This window comes from Mauremys mutica, chromosome 2 (genome assembly GCF_020497125.1).
Source record: "Mauremys mutica isolate MM-2020 ecotype Southern chromosome 2, ASM2049712v1, whole genome shotgun sequence".
Classification (NCBI taxonomy): Eukaryota; Metazoa; Chordata; order Testudines; family Geoemydidae; genus Mauremys; species Mauremys mutica.
In genome coordinates, this window is record NC_059073.1 from 236,805,583 (window position 1) to 236,825,014 (window position 19,432).

General features: G+C 44.9%; 2 protein-coding genes across 2 annotated transcripts in view; both read right to left on the reverse strand.

Moving 5' to 3' along the window:
* The window catches only part of LOC123363994 (ATP-dependent translocase ABCB1-like), a 39,084-nt gene extending 38,949 nt beyond the window's left edge, over positions 1-135 (reverse strand). Inside the window, exon 1 of the mRNA XM_045005675.1 lies at positions 116-135. Within this exon, the coding sequence (XP_044861610.1) occupies positions 116-123 (8 nt within the window). The 5' untranslated portion in view covers positions 124-135. The remainder of the gene's footprint in view (positions 1-115) is intronic.
* LOC123363273 (phosphatidylcholine translocator ABCB4-like) lies at positions 124-10,209 on the reverse strand (the record flags this gene model as incomplete). The annotated part of the gene is made up of 6 exons (XM_045004140.1): positions 10,095-10,209; positions 3,840-3,946; positions 2,297-2,384; positions 2,158-2,206; positions 1,149-1,302; positions 124-182 (listed from the first exon to the last, which is right to left on the reverse strand). Coding segments are annotated over exons 2-6 (399 nt in total), but the record flags the coding sequence as incomplete, so codon positions are not given.
* Positions 10,210-19,432: the final 9,223 nt, after the last annotated feature.

The following is a 19,432-nucleotide window of genomic DNA, read 5'->3' on the forward strand; positions in this document are numbered from 1 at the left end:
GCTGAAGCCAATGGGATATAATTGAGGGCCAAATTTGGCTTACAGTCTAATGGACAAAAAAAATATAGAAACTACACTGTGCTATTCTTATGAAAATAATTGCAGAGGTTCTTACCTGGTCATTGCAGCTTCTATATCCAAACCTGGCATTACTGGACAAGTAGAGCTACTATTCATCACAGCTGAAAGATTAATTATAACAAAGAAAAATATTCAGTTTTATTAGAACAGGCATAAAAGAAATCAAGGTGGTTTTAGGCCATAATCTTATGGGTGTTTTGTATGACGCTACACTCCCTGCAACAGCTCTGTAGTTTTATAACTTTCATGGTGGCCATTATCCTTCCAGTGGAAGATTAAACAGGGCAAACTTCTGAGTCAGCTCAGAGGGTTACTGTAGAGTGATGTCATGGGTTTAGCTCACTACGCAAAGGGCCCTGGTCAGATCATAGCTTCATCTGATCTGACCTTCAGATTCCAACAGTGGCCAATATCTGATTTTTCAGAAGTTGATAACTCCCCCTTGTACCTCACACAAGGCAAAATTCATCCACGCAGACACCATAAGGCTGACTTTTATGCACCACTTAGGTTCCACCCAAGCCTCAAAACTGGACCCAAATAGGGTCCAAGTGGTGGCTCAGCGTTTTGCTGGCTGTCTGCAAAAAGGGTAAATTTCACTAATAATGCACCTAACTGAATGTGCAGAACTTTTCAGACCTGGGAGAAATAGCAGACCCCTTCCAGGTGTCAGCACATATATTTTAGGGTAAGTTATGATTGCCCTTCTCATAAGCTTAGCTCATATAGAGGAAAAATAGAATTAACGGTCATATTTTGTTGTTTTAAAAATCCGATCACAGAATTTGATTTTGTGACCTCGTTGGGCAGTGAATTCCATGGATTAACTATAAGCTATAGAAAGTAGTAAATAGTTTTACAGTTATCAAATGTACTGCTCTGTAATTTATCAAGTGTCTGTTTTGCTACTGTACTATACAGCAGGGTAAAAAGGAAAGACTGCTCAGAATTCACTCTGCTCTTCATGGTTTTTAACACCACAGCAGCACTCCATCCTGAACCTCTGCCAATCCAGTAAATAAGAGACCCTACCAAATATTTTCAGAAGTTGAACAAATTTTATTTACCTGAAGACATATTTACTGCTTGGCCAATCGTCACAAATCTGTTTGTCATCTTTCCATTGACAACAAAAATAAGTGGCAGCCCTGTTCCATTTGCAACAGCTGCAATCAAGCCTATTATCATCAAAATGATATCCAGCCAATCGGCATACGCAAACTACATGAATATAAAGAAAAAGGAATTAATTGAAGGTTGACAAATTCACATAATTGTGACAATATCCTACTAAGACACACAGAATAGGATTTGTTTTTACATAGCACCATTTGCAATTTGGGTATCCCAAAGCACTTTATGAAGCAATGAATTAGATAGTCTGAAGGCAAACACAACACATGGGATACACTTAGAAAAAGCTTACACACCATTTTAGGCCAGTTTTTATTGAGAGAGTTAGGACACGATGGCAGGATGAATCCCCTAATCTGCAGAAAAAAGAATGTATCTAACATCACCTGTGCAACTCACTGCCTCCCTGGGTGCATTCTACTACAGCACATATTTACTCAGTGCATTGAAAATGTAAACAAGCACAGGTAAGTAACAAACATTTGGCTGCTGCCTACCAACAGAAATGGGTACGTAGCAGTTATCACATTTAAGAAAAACAGGGCACTTGTTTCCCTGGATAATTCATAAGACATTGTGCATGAATGGTAAAATTATCTCCAGTTGAGAGACCCAGGGCAAGGCCCTACTTACCGCACATGCTTCACTTCAGTCCTTAACATGGGTGAATTTCACTCCGTCATGGTGCTAGTGCTGAAACATCGTCAAGCACTGGCAGTTAGCTGTGGGGGGAACTTTGCACAACAGGCCGTATTTTTAAAGAGTGGACCTGAGTCAATGCACAAAATGGCTGTGCGGCAATACTAAGTTTTGCACAGACCTCTTTCTTCCCTTTCGAAATGCAGTATTGTGGATGCACATTCGTCTGTCAACATAACGTACAATAGGCAAAGAAAAGGAACAATGAGAACTATAAATCAAACCAGTAAACTATGCACTAACCAATTTCAAAATGCCAACCATCTTTTCCTTTGACTCCTCATTTTTCTTTCTAAAAAGATTAATGAAAAATTAATCCAGACCCTTTCTTGAAAGGCAAGGCAAGAAATTTAACAGCATATTAAGATCAAGGAACCCCTACTTTTTCTTGTTCTTCTGTAACTCGCTATTCTGCTCTGGTATTTCATCATGTTGGAAAGCAGGATTGTAATAGCCATTATTTGCAGATTCTGTGGAGGAGAAAGTAGGTTTTGCTTTCACAAATAGTAAGGTCTTTTAAGTCAGATTCTATTGAAGCACAATAAATCCCTTTCTGAATTATCGGCGCACCAAAACTGTTGATTTTTTTAAAGCAGGAAAACCACATTTGTCTCATGCTCTTGAAACAGGTCAGTAACTTTCAATTTTTTCCTCCCCAAAGATCACATCCAAGCTGAGAACAAACATTATTTTCAGCTCAAAAAATAATTTTAAGGGAAGTCATTAAAGATTAACTTGGGCCTCAGCCTTGCAAAAACTGAGGGAATGCCTAAGTGTATGTCTACACTAGAAATGCGACAGTAGCACAGCTAAAGCTATGCTCTCTGTAGCATATACACTTACTACAATGGTTGAAGGGATTAGTGAATCCACCTGCTACGTTGCTGGAAGAGTTCTTCTGTCAAACTAATGGTGCCTACATTGGGGCTTAGGCCGGCTTACCTATGTCTCGCAAGAGCATGAATTTTTCACACCTCTGAGAAATGTAGCTAGGTGGACTTAACTTTTAGGTGTAGACCAGGCCTTTGTCTTTGCAGGATTGGGGCCTTAGAGTGGAACAGGCAGACATATTTGTTGGCATTTCAGTAGTACCTACAGGCCTCAACCCTACTGTGCTATGGCTGCACAAACACAAGCAAAAAAAGAGGATCTCCACCCAAAAGAGTTTATAATCAAGGAATAAGATGAGAAATAACAAGTGGATGAAAGAAACAGGCAGAGGAATCAGAACAGAATAGCGAGGTGACTCTGAACTACTGGATAAAAGATGGTCACATCACACCAGCTGTCTATCCTCTCTCAACCTGAACTATAACTACTGTGTTTTCCATCACTAGTTTTTAGAACATCTTTGTAGAGACTTACAGGACACTATTATTTTTGTTATAATTATATAAAATACTTCAAATGCAGTAAACTGGTTCCTGACTCACATAGTGGAGCATTTGCACACTTAGACCCCATTGCTGATGCATGTCAATAACTTTATGCATGTGAACGGCCACATTGAAACTCAATGGGACTACTCATGTGCATAAATGCTTGCAGGATGGAAGACGTAGTTATTTTCAAACTAGAGTGACTCTCTAGGTACACCAGGGTCACTTAAGTTGGTAGAAAGGCCACACAGAGCTACGCCCAGCCAGTGCTGTGATTAAGTTAAAAGAGAATACGTGTATTCAGTGCTTGCTATGAATATTTTCTGAATGCTGTTTCCTCCACACAGATCCCCAAGAAGGGTCCATAATAGCCAGGGCAGCATGATTTGTGGAGGACGATGGGAGGGCTGATCTGTTTTTCCATAGAAATCCCTCATGGCTACCAGACAAGATTCAACATGTGGATTAGTTTCGTGGCAATGGAGTACATCCTTCCAACAACTAGCCTAACATTCAAAAGAAGAAACAACTAACTGAAAAACTTACTGGGACTAAGTGGTTCCTTTTTTGTGTAATGTATGAAATCATCCTTCATTGTGTTATTCTGTTGTATGGTTATTAGACTTGCAGAAGTAGATCACTTTGTGTAAAATCTGCATACACAAGAAAACAGCACAACCTTTCAGAGACAATAGCCATTCAAAGAGTTCACATTAAGATATGTTTATGTTTCTTTATTAATTATTTGTTTCCTTTCAACAACTTTTCCCAGGGAAGAAAAAATATTATCATTACATACTATTTTTACATCAGGGTAAATTATTTTTCTAAAGAACTATGTTCATTTTTAAAAATTAGGACAACAATGTGGCCTGCTTCCTGGGGGTACACAGGGCAGTGGCCATCTGCCCTTAGCACGAGAAAGTCTTGTCTGTGCCTGATGGGGGTCAGCTCCTCAACTCCAGTGGCCACAGGCAACACAAGCACTCCCCTTTAGGCCTAGGCAGGCCCTGCTGTCTCTTTACAGGTTAGCGGTAGGCACATTCCAACCCCTGAGCTCTCCGAGCATCTCCCTGCTCCACTGCAAACTCACAGTATTTACAGATTTGCTCTTTGGAAAGGAACAGTACACCCCAGCTTAGCAGTTCCAGCTCAGATCACCTCTTTGCTTAACACACGACACTTAGATACATTTATAGTGAAAACGAGCAAAAGTTTATTTAACAAAGTAGAGATGTAACCCCCCTGTCAGTGCTGGCTTAGTACCTGAATGCAGTGCAAACAGGAGAGGGGTACCTCACCATTTTTGGACAGTTCCAAAGTTTTGGTCACCCTGGGCTCAGTTGTGTGTGCTGCTGGTAGGTGCCTGCCTCCCCCTCCTGGCATGCTAAAGGATCAAGCTACTTGGTGATGCTTCCAGTAAGACAAGGGATAACCACACTAAGGTTGTGGCTACAGCACTTGAACTCACAAATAATTCAAACTCACATAAGCAAACACATTATAAAAAATAACTATAAACTTTATATAAGGACATGACCAAAGAGAAATAGACAATCAGTGAAAATATTAAATGATTAAAATGATTGGAGATCAATAATGCTTTGTAATTACTAAAGGCTCTGCCAAGAGGCATGCTAGGTCACGTGACCACATTCTCTCTGAATGTTCCTAAACTAAAGTGTCTCTTCCCACTCCCACCCCCAGTTCTGTCTGTTCCCTGCATCTCAGGTGGTGCATGTGGAGACATGTTGCAGGCTGGTAAGAAAATGCTGTTAGAAACACACTTTATTATACTGGGAATTGGCAGTGCAGGTCTTGATGATCCAGGTAGATGAAAATCCTTCTGCAGATGCAATGTGCATTCATGGTGCAAAATTACAACCTAACTGCCCATATAACTCTAAGGGCTTGGCTACACTTGTGAGTTAGAGTGCATGAAACCAGGCATGGGTGCCTTAGCTCACTACTTGTCCCCACTGGCAAGGCACGTAGAGCGCTCTGACTCCGCAACTAGACCTGGTACTCCACCTCGGCTTGTGGAATAACGTTTGATGTGCCCCCGCTGGAGCGCTGCAGCACCAGTGTGAACAGGGTGTTGCATTACTGCGCTCTGATCGGCCTGCAGAAACATCCCATAATCCCCTTAAGTCAAGTGGCCACTCTTGTCATTGTTTTGGAATCACTGCAGGAATGCGGATATGCCCTTTCAAAGCTCCATTTCTGACAACCGGCATGCTTATCTGCTCTGAGACAAAGCAACCATTACTGCAGAATGCTGCGGGTGGGGATCTGCTGCTGTCTGAATGCACAAGACAGCATGTTGACATGCTCTCAGCCCCCCAAAAACCCACTCTCTGCCTCCCCCAACACATACACACAACACTCTCCCTCTCACACTCCACTCCACACACCCCAATTTGAAAAGCACGTTGCAGTCACTTGCATGCTGGGATAGCTGCTCCCAGTGTTGCTGCAAGTGCTGCAAATGTGGCCACGCCCGTGCGCTTGAAGCTGTCAGTGTGGACAGAATGCAGCACTTTCCCTGCTGCGCTCTCTGAAGGCTGGTTTAATTCAAAGCTCTCTACATCTGCAAGTGTAGCCATGTCCTAATGCCGGATACTCCCTCAGGTTCTATTTCTGGCCGAATGGTCAGGAGACTGATTCGGGCAAGCAGGTCCTGCCTAGCGATCACTGGAAATGGACTAACCGCCCACTCCCTTCTGAAACAGTGCTGACAGTCTTTAAAGCTTGGAACCCCTGGGTTCTAAAACCCCAGATCTGGTGTGGGCTGGCTGCAGGGCAGACAGGCTGGAAGCAGTGAAAGCCTGTCTCTCCTGCCATCTCCTCTGGTTGCTGGCAGGCAGCGACAGGTGGATTGTCCTCTCCTGGGGCTTTTCTGCAGGCTGGGGTTACAAGTTAGGCCAGTTGCTGGGCCTGGAAGTGCTGTGCTGGCAGACTACAGGCAGCCCTGCTCTCCCCTCTGCTTCCCAACTGGTCTCTCCCACATGGTGGGAAAGCCAAGCTATTCATAGCCTACCGCCTGCTTTCCCAGGGCTCCGGGGGTGAATTAAAGGGCCAGTGGCTCCTGGCTGCCCACTGCTACCGCCCAGGGCCCTTTAAATCACTGCCTGAGCCCCGCTGCGAGTGTAGTGTAATAAAGTGCTCTCCGTAGTAATGTCCTACTTATGCTCAGTTAATCTGCTGAAGTCACTGCACTTCACCGTGCCCTTATTAGCCATAGGATCCTACAGACTGCTTTTGACAGGGGTTAAAAAGTGGCAAAGGGGCAAATTGGAAGAGGAGGGTCCCCAGGGTCTGAGCAGGGGGTGGAAATTTACTGGTTGGGGGGGTCAATCAGCTGGAGGCATCATTAGGAGAGGGGCTAAAGAGAAAAATCAGGGATGGGGGGGAGGAGGCGGAGTTAAGCCCAGGAGTGAGGCATTGGCAGAGGGTGACAGAGGGCAAAGCCCTGGCACAAGCAGGGGCAGAGGGGGTAGCAGTTATCCCAGTGGCACTGAGACAGCAGTGTTTGCAAAAACTAGCTTGTTGAGGGGACAAGAGGCTTTTTTATTTGGGCAAAGTGGCTTTCTTGTATGGTCACACGAACTGAGCATGCTCAGTAACATCTGCTGAAGCCATTGCCCTTCACCCTGCCCTTATTAGCTGCATAAATCTGCTGACTGCTATCTGCAGGGGATAAAAGGGGGCAAAGGCTGCAAATTGGAGCTGGGGGGGGGGTAGTGTGGCCAGGGTCTGAGCAGGGGGCGGAAATTGACTGGTTCGGAGGTCAAGAAGCTGGAGGCAGCACTAGGCTAAAGGGCAAAATCAGGGCTGGGGGGGGAGCAGGAGTTAAGCTCAAGGTGAGGTGCTGGCAGAGGATGACAGACGGCAAAACCTGCCACAGGCAGGGGCACAGGCAGGGCTGGCTCCAGGCACCAGCAAAGGAAGCAGGTGCCTGGGGTGGCCTAGAGAAAGGGGAGGCAGACCATCCATTGTTGGGGCGGCACATCCAGGTCAGCGGTGGCAGTTCAGTGGCAGCTCACTCGGTCAGCTTCAGTGTTCGGCAGCAATTCGGCGGCGGGTCCTTCACTCCGTCTTCCTCTTCAGCGGCACTTTGGCAGCAGCTCAACCAGGTTTTTCTTTCTTTTTTTTTCTTTTCCCGCCACTTGGGATGGCAAAAAAGCTGGAGCCGGCCCTGGGCACAGGGGGTAACAGTTACCCCAGTGGCATTGAGACACCCGTGTTTGCAAAAATGGTGGGGGGCAAAGGGGCTTTTTTAAATTTCTTCTCTCACAGACAGCACCTCTCAGCATCCGCTTCCCAGGGCTGGGTTCTTAAAGGAACAAGCACAAGGCTGGGTTCTTAAAGGCACAGGCATTCCCATGCCTAGTCAATGCAACTCTTCTTTGTCTGATCTAACCTACTAAGGCCATGTCTACACTACAAAGTTCAAAGCGCTGCCGTGGGTGCCTGTGCTCCTGGTAATCCACCTCAATGAGGGGATTAGCTCCAAGCACTGGCAGCCGAGCCCAGGGGCAGCTCTGTGTATTTTGCCGCCCCAGGCACGGCAGTGAGGCAGCCTTCAGCGGCATGCCTGCAGGAGGTCCGCTGGTAATGTGGATTCGGCGGCATGCCTGCGGGAGGTCCGCTGGTCCTGCACCTTCGGCGTACCCACTGCCAAATTGCCGCCGAAGCCAGGGGACCGTCGGACCTCCTGCAGAAATGCCACTGAAGGCAGCTTGACTGCTGTCCTCACAGTGACCAGCAGGCCATCCCCCACGGCTTGCTGCCCCAGGCATGCGCTTGGTGGGCTGGTGCTTGGAGCCACCCCTGGCTGAGCCTGTCCACAATAGTGCTTTAAAGCACTCAAACTTGCTGCGATGTGTGTGTGTGTGTGTGTGTGTGTGTGTGTGTGTGTGATATTTCACACCCCTGAGCCAGCAAGTTATAGCGCTTTAACTTGCCAGTGTAGATAATCCTTGAGGTTTACTTCAGTGAAACATGAGTTATACACCCTTGAGTCAAGAAATTTTAATAAATAAATGATTTTTTTATGTGCCTCTTTGTTCCTGAGCCTGTAGGGTGCAGTAAGGCCAGTTCCAATGCCTTGAGCCTAAACCCCTGAATGACTCTTAGACTACACTCATACAGTTCCTGTTACCTCTCCCAAACATTTCATATGCCTAGGGCCATATCTACACTTTATGTGTGGGTTAACTCAACTTATGTCAGCATACAGTCACTATGCCACTTGTGTGCATGCCTCCTGGACTCCTTGTCTCAGCACTCCGGGTACTCACCAGAAGCACTTGTACAGATTTAGAGTGAGGTGCACCATGAATAGATATCCCACTGTATTTTGGGAAGCTTTGGTTTGGCAGTGTACGCTGGGTAGCACATCCCTACAGAGGGCAGTGGGTGAGAAAATGCTACCAGTCGGACTGGGCTGCCTGCAGCAGCGACATATCCTACTATGCTAAAAAGGGCAATCTGACATAGCTAACTGCTACAGATAGCAGTCTCACATATCTAGGGTGTGAGAAACTGCTATCTGTAGGAATTAGTTTCATCAGATTGCAGTGTTACAGGTAGCATTTTGCATTTTCTCTCTCTCACACACACACACGTAAGAATCTGCAAGCTGTAGGACTGGGCTACCTACAGCAGCGACAAGTTCTACTATGCTAAAAAAGGCCTGATATAGCTAATTCAAGTAGTCTCACATGTAAAACCAAACAGAAAGCTTTCTTTAACAGTGTAACAAGCCTTGTGGATGGGTAAGGAAGTGGTTGACATGGTCTATCTTGCCTTTAGTAAGGCTTTTGATACAGTCTCCCATGATCATAGATTATCAGGGTTAGAAGGGACCTCAGGAGATCATCTAGTCCAACCCCCTGCTCAAAGCAGAGCCAATCCCCTAATCCCTAAAGGGTCCCATCAAGGATTGAACTCACAACCCCTGGTTTAGCAGGCCAATGCTCAAACCAGGACGCCCCCCGCCAAATTACCGCTGAAGCTGGACAGCCGCTGTGTCCAGTTCTGGGTGCCACATTTCAGGATAGATGTGGTCAAGTTGAAGAGAGTCCAGAGAAGAGAAAAAACATAAGGTCTAGAACATGACCTATGAGAGAAGCAGCATCTTTTTACAAAAGCTGTTTCTTACAATCTACACTATAAACGACTGCTACAGGTAGCACATTTCTACACGTAGCAATTTCACGTGGACCGTAGTGCATGAAACTGCTACCTGTAGGCATCTGCTACAGCCGGGAGCAGTTTACTCCAATAGCAGTTTCTCACATTAGGTACCGGTAACTGCTGCCAGTAGCACATTCCTGCCCAGAGCACTTTAACACACTACACCTGCCTGGTGCCGCCAGGCTCGGACCCGCTGACTGTCCCCTCCGCCCCCCGCAGTGCCCGCGAGCCCTTTGCTGTCAGTCCCGGCGGCAGGCAGGGCTCCCCTGGCGCGGGTCACGCCGAGCTGCCATTGGCCACGGAGCGAGCAGCCCCCAGAGACGCGGCCCCGCTCCTGCCGGGGAAGGGGCCCCGCTGCCCGCGTGCGCCGCTGAGCCCCCGCGGGAGGGGAGCGGGGAGCGGGGAGGGGCTGGGCCAGGGGGTCGCTCGGACACGCCGCTGGCGCCAGGGGGGCTGGAGCCTCCCCATCGCTCAGCCCTGGGCCGAGCCCCGGCGGCCTCCTGCCCGGGGCGGGGGGGGCAGGTAGGGGAAGCCGGGCTCGGGGCTGGGAGAGATTCGTCAGCAGGAGACTGGCCCCGGCCCAGCGGTTCTGAGCCTCACCTGCCCGCTGCTCCCTGCGCTGCTCCCAGCCCGGCTGTGACTGCGGAGCGCCCGCACCTGCCTCCGCTCCCTGCCCCAGGCAGCCTCCCCGCTGTGGTGTGTCCCAGACGCTGCTCTGCCTAAACCTCCGTGCCCGCTTCCCCCTGCCCCTTATAAACAGCAGGCTGCTGCCGGCCGCCCACTTTTCAGCTACCTTGTTTCCCTCCCGCCACATCCCGGGGGATCAGGTTTCAAGGTAACGCTCTGGGGCCCCCTTTCCACATCTCCTGTCAGTGACTCCTTCCCCACCGTTACCCCCGCCCAAAGCAAGAAAACCATTTCTGGTGAAGACGTGCTGCTGTGGGGACCAGAAATGGGTAAAAGGACTAAAGCCTCCCATTGTGGTTCTTCCCTGCTTAAATGAGTTTAAATGTCTCCTAAGAAGTTCAGAGAGTCGATTCAGAAAAACACCCCGAAGCTCAGATTCGTCACCACACTTGTAGGGACGTCTCTCAGTTACTCTGGGAAAACTTAGCAGGCTTTACAGGACCCTGTGGCTCCCCACCCCTTTCCACTGTGCAAAAACAAAATCCCATAATTATCTTTCCACCCATCTGGGTGCTGATATCATCCTCATCATGCTGGAATCTGAGTGCCCAAGGGTTTTGGAAAGTCAGGGAAAGCAGTGGTAGTTTTGCCTAATTAAGGAGTTTAAGCCTGGGCCCCATATGATGATTCCTCTTTTCATCCTCCACCCCCCCAAGGTTCAGGGTAAAATGATATAATTCCCTTTGAAAGAAAAGGCAACATTTCCCATCGCTTTCTTCACCACCACCACCACTACTTTTTACTTTACAGCTGGACTTCGATATTGCTCAAAACCCTACACCGCAAGTCTGTTTATTTCTAGGGCCCCACGCTCTCATTACCATAACATTATTTTTTGTTCTCAAGTTTATTACAGGACTCAACTTCAGTCCCCATTATGCTAGGCATTGTACAGAACACATTGGGACAGGGACTGACTCTTCCTAAGAGTTTATAAACTCCTTGGCTTCCATAGCTCAGAAGTCTGCGTCTGTACATTAGCAGGGAGGAAAGGTGAGAAGCACAAATACATGATTGTCCCAAACCCCAAACTGTGTTAATCCCAATGGAGTCAATGGGATATTTGCCATTTCAGTGGGAACAGGAACAACTCCTGCATCCACACTTGGAGCGTTTTGCTGGTGTAGTAGACTGGTATAGCTTTACTGGCAAAGACTTTTCAAGAGTAGACCTGGCCATAGGCTTAGTGGTGGTCGTGGCTGATCTCAGATACCACAGCAAGGAATGCCATCTAAGAATATAAGAAGAATTAAATAGGAAAGTCTTGACCAGAAGTTTGAAGATGCTAAGCACCCACAACTCTTATTTGAACTCTCGAGGAGTTGCTGGGTGCTTGGCACATCAGAAAATCAGGCCATTTTACTATTACAGCAACCTTGATTTTATGACCACCAATCTGACGAACAACCAGTGACAGGAATCATTCCCCCCCCCCTCCGATTGGGAGGAGGAAGGAGAAAATCACAGCATGAATGTGATCTGATGAAGAACAAGTTGACATCCCTTCCCATTTGGAGGCCTTCAGTGTGTTGGAAAATGTTTTGCTGTGGTTTGAAGGACAAGGAGAAAGTGATGCAGTGCACCATGTTGCAACTCGCACTGTACCTACTGCTATTTCGAGATATTCAATTTTATGAACTTTTCAATGTTATGAACTCCTCAGTCCCCAATTAGTTTGTAAAACAGAGGTTCTGCTCTTTTTGTGTGTAGATAACCCAACCAAGACTGGAGCCACATCGTGCTAAACATTGTAAATACATGTTGTTTAGCATTATCAAAATGCTTTCCCTCCCAAAATAAAATTTTGTCAGGGTTGACACAGCCCCACAGAAAGTTTAGATTTCGATGAAATGGCATTTTATGATGGGAAAATGTTCTATCTGAAAATTTTTGACTAGTTGTAATGTTAATAAGCAACTTTAAAAAGTAAAAACCAGGGAAGCAAAGGGAAAGTGAGAGGAGGAGAAAGGGAAGAGTTGGCAAATAATTCCTGCAGTAACCCAGTGAGATATAAGGGCCCCACTTATCACTTGGTAGAAGACCAGGGAAAGTCAAAGAAAATTGCATTATTTTTTTTAAACCTCCTTTATAAGTAAAAGATGACCACAATTATTTAAAAGTTGAACAGAACGGAGAGCAGTGGACTGAAATAAATGTGTTGGTAACTTAGAACGGACATAAGCTTATAAATAAAGCTTCAGTATTTAACTGTTGTGGAAGAAACAAACTTTATTTTTTGGTTGGAAGCAATAAAATTAGAGACAGCTTTATTGAGGACATGCAATTGTAAGGGAAGAACATAGCTGACAGAGAGCATTTTTGTTTTAGTTTTTTTAAAGTACAAGCAATATTACACAAGCATTTATATATTTTAGTGGCATGTATTAATTTAAAACATTTGTAGTTTGTTTATGTTATGTTTTGCTTATTTTTGTAATTTTCATTTTTGTTTTTAAATATTGCTATTTTAAGGCTGAGTTACATTGACTATTTTACTGTTTTTATTTGCTTTTGATGTGAGCTTTGCTTTTATACGTTCCACAATATTAGGCTAAGACTTAGCTTAACAGTTCCTTTTTTTTTTGATACTTAAATGGCAACTTAAACCCTCTTTTTTGTTGTTGTTGTTGTTTTTTTTGCTTTTACACTCCTCCCGTTGTGCTTTTTTTAGCATAACTAACATTTTAAAATTTTTAATTGCATTAAGCTTTCTATTTTTGTTTTTAGCTTAGGAGGATTAGAATTAGCCTTATAAGTGTTAACTGGATATAACAATAATGCATGATGAGTATGAACATGAAAGACAATTTTGTTATTACATTTATTACAACAACAACAACATATTTTTAGAGTCAATAAAAGCAATACACGCATTAATGTTTTTATTGTAATAATATGCTGGGGTTGTTTTACTGCCTTAGTTATATAGCACATTACATTATAATTAGTACATAGACACTTTATAGGCTGTATGAAAAGCATGTCTTTTAATTTAATATATATTTTGAAGCACATGGATTTGACCCTGTGTGACGGAGCGATTCTGGCGGGACCCAACTGAGAGTGCCAAATCAGGACCAATTGCTTAAACAGGGCAGTCACAGCCCTAGGCTGGGGTTTTTCCACCTCTAAGGCAAACCAAACCAGCCAGACAAAAAGGACTTTGGTCTCACCCCACTGGCTAACCACAAGTCACACAAGCAATTTCCTTAGACACTCCAGTCTCCCAGTATCACCACCAGTGCACTCGTCCTGGGGATGAATGGTTATGAAAACCAACACCCCAATAAAAGAAAAAGGTTCTCTCAATCCCAAAGGACCAAGCCTCAGACCCAGGTCAATATACACATCAGATCTTACCCACAAATCACGCTGTTGCCAATCCTTTAGAATCTAAAATCTAAAGGTTTATTTACAAAGGGAAAAAGGTAGAGAAGAGAGGTAGAATTGGTTAAATGGAATCAATTACATACAGTAATGGCAAAGTTCTTAGTTCAGGCTTGCAGCAATGCTGGAGTAAACTGCAGGTTTAGATTAAGTCTCTGGAACATCCCCTGCTGGGATGGGTCAACAGTCCTTCGTGCAGAGCTTCAGTTTGTAGCAAAGTCCTTCCAGAGGTTAGAAGCAGGATTGAAGACAAGATGGAGATGAGGCATTAGCCATATATAGACTTTTCCAGGTGTAAGAATCCCTTTGTCTTCACTGTGGAAATTTACAGCAAAATGGAGCCTGGAGTCACATGGGCCAGTCCCTGCATACTTTGCTGAGTCACAAGGCGTGTCTGCCTTCTCTCCATGGGTCCATTGTGTAGCCGATGGCCCTTAATGGGCCATCAAGCCAGCTATGCAGGGCTGACATCAGCTTGTCTGGGACACTTCCCAGAGGCAGAGCATAAAACAAAATATAGATATTACAGAGCCAATACTTATAACTTCAACTACAAAATGATACACAGACATACAGACAGCATAATCATAACCAGCAACCCAGAACCTGGTCTTAGACACCTTATATGACCCCCTTTACTTAGGATTTGGTGCCACTACAGGACCTTGGTTGCAACCCATGTTCTATATGGTCCCCATTTATATCAATAACGTCACACCCCCAACGCAAAATTGATGCAGGAAGGGATGACAAAACATCGCTGACTGCATCCCAAGAGCCCCCTTTCCTTGGGTCTGTCTCACTACAGCTAGTGTTGGGCTAGAGGCCGTACCAGTGTATAACAGAAATGGTTTATCAAAGTCATGTTCAATAACATGAATGAATCTCTTTACAAACTCAAGGTATAACTTGATTAGCTTTTGCAGCATGGTTCCTATATGTTTCATGTGATCTTGCCAAGAGCTAAAGAAAACAGCTACTTTATCCATACCAGCTCTGGCCAATGTTTTGAACCCAATTAACATTAAACCCATGTAGATATTGATGTTGTTCATAGTACAGGACTCTTGGCATTTAGCCATGAAAGCAATATGGTAGTGTGCCTCAGTTTCCCCTTTCATACAGCACATCAGGTCTGGAATGTATTTTCCCCTGTGAAAAGTTCCAATACCGTTCACAGGCATTAACTGTGAAACATCAGTATAGCAAGGCCCTTTAACATAAAGTGTGTTTTCATGTATTCCTTCCAACATGTTCAAGGGATTTTCCAAAAGATTAGGCACATTGTACATTGTTACAGTTCTTGGCAATAGCAACACATTAGTTACAAAAATTAGCATTAGCAATAACAACAAATTCATTGCAAGTGTCCATTTACAATCATGTTTGTCATGCCACACCCTTGGCTCAATACCATTGGAGTTTGGGCATTTTAGGGTTAACCTGTGGCTTCCCTTTGCAAAATTCAGTCTTCTCTTTCCTTTTGGATTAAACCCTGATTTCTCTTGCTTAACAGAATTCACTGGCTGATGGGGTGGGCCCTCCGTGCTAACAGCTCTTAGCAATTCTTTCTTCTCCCTGCCAGCCAAGTAATTTGCATTAACACAGACACTAGCTTTTAACTCTTCAGCTGCTATGGATTTCAAGGCTGGACTTCGTCTTACAGAGACATCACACCAATTTAAAGGGTCTGAGGGTGAGAGCTGGCTTGCACTCCCCTGCCTCCTCAAGCATTCAGCCATAAAACTGTTCTGCTTTGAAACACCAGTAACTGAATCTGTCCTCAGATCCTGAAGCACAGACTGCTCACTTACAGATTCAGCGTGGAGACATTCCTGTCCCAACAGCATTGTCTCCCCAACAAGCTGGCCACACACAGCCACGTGGTTATAGGGCTGCTCAACTTCCTTAACAGCTTCTACTCCACCTGAGACCTTTTCAAAGCTGCCCACACTGGATCTCTCAAAAGGAAAGTCAGTGGATCCATTCACAACAGAAAATTTCTGGCTGTTAGGAACTGAAACTTTCTTGATTAAATCACTTTTACACCCTTCAGTTGCAGTAAACTGCTTGCACAGGCTACCATGAGGATTCCTTTCCCTAGGAGCTTCTCTAAGCAGCAATTCACCCCTCTCAGAAATTCTGCCCTTCCCCTCTCCGCCTAGGGCTTGCTCTACAGGAACACTTCCCTGAGCAACCACAGCCGCTTTCTGGGTCTCACTTACACTTAGAATCACTTCAGGCCCAATAGGCGGATTTCTACACAATCCCCTTTTAGGCACACCTACAGACTTTCTAGATAACAGGTCAAAAGCAGTCTCCTTCCCTTGGCCATGAACAAGTTTAGGAATCTTTTCCTTCTTGCTACAAGTTGTCAAACTGTCAGTAGGTAACACACTTAAATCACCTTCATGCTCTCCTTGTGCCCTGGCTAGGGTATCACCCTGATCAGACAGAGTTGCTGCACCCTTTTCCAACCACACATTAGCAACTGGCAAACTACAAGCACCAGAACTGTCTGGTCTTTGGGACCTTGCTATGACACTAACTGGATGCAACCTAGTCACAGTGCCATTCTCCCCAGCAGACACAAACTTAGGACTATTCCCTTCCTGGGCTTTAGCTGTATTTACAACCAACTCCGAGACAACTGAATCACCCTCAACCATCACAGGCTGAAAGGCCCCTTCTGTTTGCTCCACAGACACAGAAGAGCCGGAGACACATTCTCCTTTACCAGACACACAGCTTGGGATCTCATTTCCCTTGTCCCAGCACACAGGGCTGTTCACAGACAACTGCTCGGAGACCGAGGTAGCTCCCTTCATAGGCAAGTCAATACCCCTGACAGAGACAGGCACATTCCCTTCACTGTCACATTTCTCCACACAGGAAACAGGTAAGGGATATGGACACTCATCTTCCACTATCCCTCCCTTCCCAAACTGCTGATTAGACAAAGCCATCAGCTCACAAGGCTGCCTAGGCTTCTCCAAACTTTCCCTACCAGGCACATTGCCTCTCCCAACAGATAAGCTGCTGCTCTTTTCACTACACTGAGCTACTTTTAGCAAATCACAGTTACCCATTTCAGGTTTACTTCTACAAGCTGCACTAGCCACCAATCCATTACCCATTACAAATTTACCCTCTCCTTCCTCAGTTAGGGATTTAACCTGAGAAACATTTTCCTCCCCAATGAGATCTTTCTGCTCTTGATCTAACTCCAGATTAACTTCTGAGACATCAGACAGACATTCAGAAACTTCATTCCCAGACACACTGCTTCTTGGCACAGACAAACCTTTGGAGCAACCCACCTCAGGCAAATCATTGCCCACAATAGACACAGGTTTAAGATTATTCCTCTCCTGTGACTGGCTACCTGGCCTGAACAAGGCTTTAACATTTTCCCCAATTAAAAGATCTGTAGGCAATAACTTCCTGACGCCAGCTATCACTTCATGCTGAGCCCCATTCCACTCAAGGTGGATTCTGGCTAAAGGCACACGGACAGTAAACTCACAGAGGATCACAACATTCACACTCTGATTTGGTAAATAATCTTCCTCTTTGACCAGATCTGCTCTAACAAGAGTGATGTTAGAAGCCATAATTTGCCCTAAACAGCTTTTACCATTGACTTTTACACACTCTATGAATTTTCCATTACCATTCCCATCCATAGCACTGGCACAATTTATGGGGCCACCCCCTACTGAACACACAGTAACAGCATTGACATAAAAGGTGGCATTGTTGGGGTACATTTGGTTACCCCCAGACAACTGCTCAGATTTATACAACATACCAACATTGTTACAAACTGGACTTTCAAGAGGATACAGTCTCTGCTGTTCTTCCATTGCTTTTTTGACTTGGGGTTGGAGTCTAGCTGTCTCCTGTCGCATCTGTTGAGTTTTCTCCTCAGCAGCCAGCAGCTCCAGACGCCTCTTACGAGCTTTTTCTTCTCTCTTAGCAACTTCTTTCTTTCTCTCATCAGCCTCTTTCTCCATTCAAATTTCTGCCAGTTCTTGCTCATAATCAAACTGCAGGCTGTCTCTCAAGGCTTGCAGTTTCCTTGCTTTTCCTGATGCTTTCTGTCTCATGGTCACTGATCTTTAACCAACCAAACTCTCAATCTCACAGTTAAAATTTGGATAGCGTGGGGTTCTGACCCAAAGCTTAACTGACCTGGTTCTGTGGATCCAAGCACGACTACGCCACTGTGACGGAGCGATTCTGGCGGGACCCAACTGAGAGTGCCAAATCAGGACCAATTGCTTAAACAGGGCAGTCACAGCCCTAGGCTGGGGTTTTTCCACCTCTAAGGCAAACCAAACCAGCCAGACAAAAAGGACTTTGGTCTCACCCCACTGGCTAACCACAAGTCACACAAGCAATTTCCTTAGACACTCCAGTCTCCCAGTATCACCACCAGTGCACTCGTCCTGGGGATGAATGGTTATGAAAACCAACACCCCAATAAAAGAAAAAGGTTCTCTCAATCCCAAAGGACCAAGCCTCAGACCCAGGTCAATATACACATCAGATCTTACCCACAAATCACGCTGTTGCCAATCCTTTAGAATCTAAAATCTAAAGGTTTATTTACAAAGGGAAAAAGGTAGAGAAGAGAGGTAGAATTGGTTAAATGGAATCAATTACATACAGTAATGGCAAAGTTCTTAGTTCAGGCTTGCAGCAATGCTGGAGTAAACTGCAGGTTTAGATTAAGTCTCTGGAACATCCCCTGCTGGGATGGGTCAACAGTCCTTCGTGCAGAGCTTCAGTTTGTAGCAAAGTCCTTCCAGAGGTTAGAAGCAGGATTGAAGACAAGATGGAGATGAGGCATTAGCCATATATAGACTTTTCCAGGTGTAAGAATCCCTTTGTCTTCACTGTGGAAATTTACAGCAAAATGGAGCCTGGAGTCACATGGGCCAGTCCCTGCATACTTTGCTGAGTCACAAGGCGTGTCTGCCTTCTCTCCATGGGTCCATTGTGTAGCCGATGGCCCTTAATGGGCCATCAAGCCAGCTATGCAGGGCTGACATCAGCTTGTCTGGGACACTTCCCAGAGGCAGAGCATAAAACAAAATATAGATATTACAGAGCCAATACTTATAACTTCAACTACAAAATGATACACAGACATACAGACAGCATAATCATAACCAGCAACCCAGAACCTGGTCTTAGACACCTTATATGACCCCCTTTACTTAGGATTTGGTGCCACTACAGGACCTTGGTTGCAACCCATGTTCTATATGGTCCCCATTTATATCAATAACGTCACACCCTGAATGTTAGAAAATTTTTGAACCTTTGGTAGGAGTAAGCGCAAATTTTGAAATTGGTTAGGTATTAAAGTGGTTCAATTAAAATAATAAGGTTTGATTGTAGGGCTTGTTTGCAGGCCAAAAAATAATGTGATTTTTTGTGGTTATGGTGAAATTTACATGCATATTTAGTAACGAGGTGGCCTTAATGTATATGCAGCTATTATTAGCTTGGAACAGTAATTATTTTGTTAGAATATTTTATTAAATATTGTGACAATTTTTTTTGCTTTAATTTTTTTACATATTAAAGCTATGGGGGTTTTAAGGGCCAAAATGTTTACTGATTTTTTTATTGCAATTTAAATATTAGCTGTTATTTTAGAAGCACTGAGAACAAATTGGCTAGACATTACTAGGTGGTTTAATTTTTTAGATATTACAGTGAATTATTTAATTGTACATGCATTTTTTTATGTCCTTGGCAGGATTTGGTATGTGGGAGCCCACACCTCTCCTATCGGCCCATATGCTTGGAAGGAGCACTGCGAGTACTTACACATTTATTTTGAAAATTTT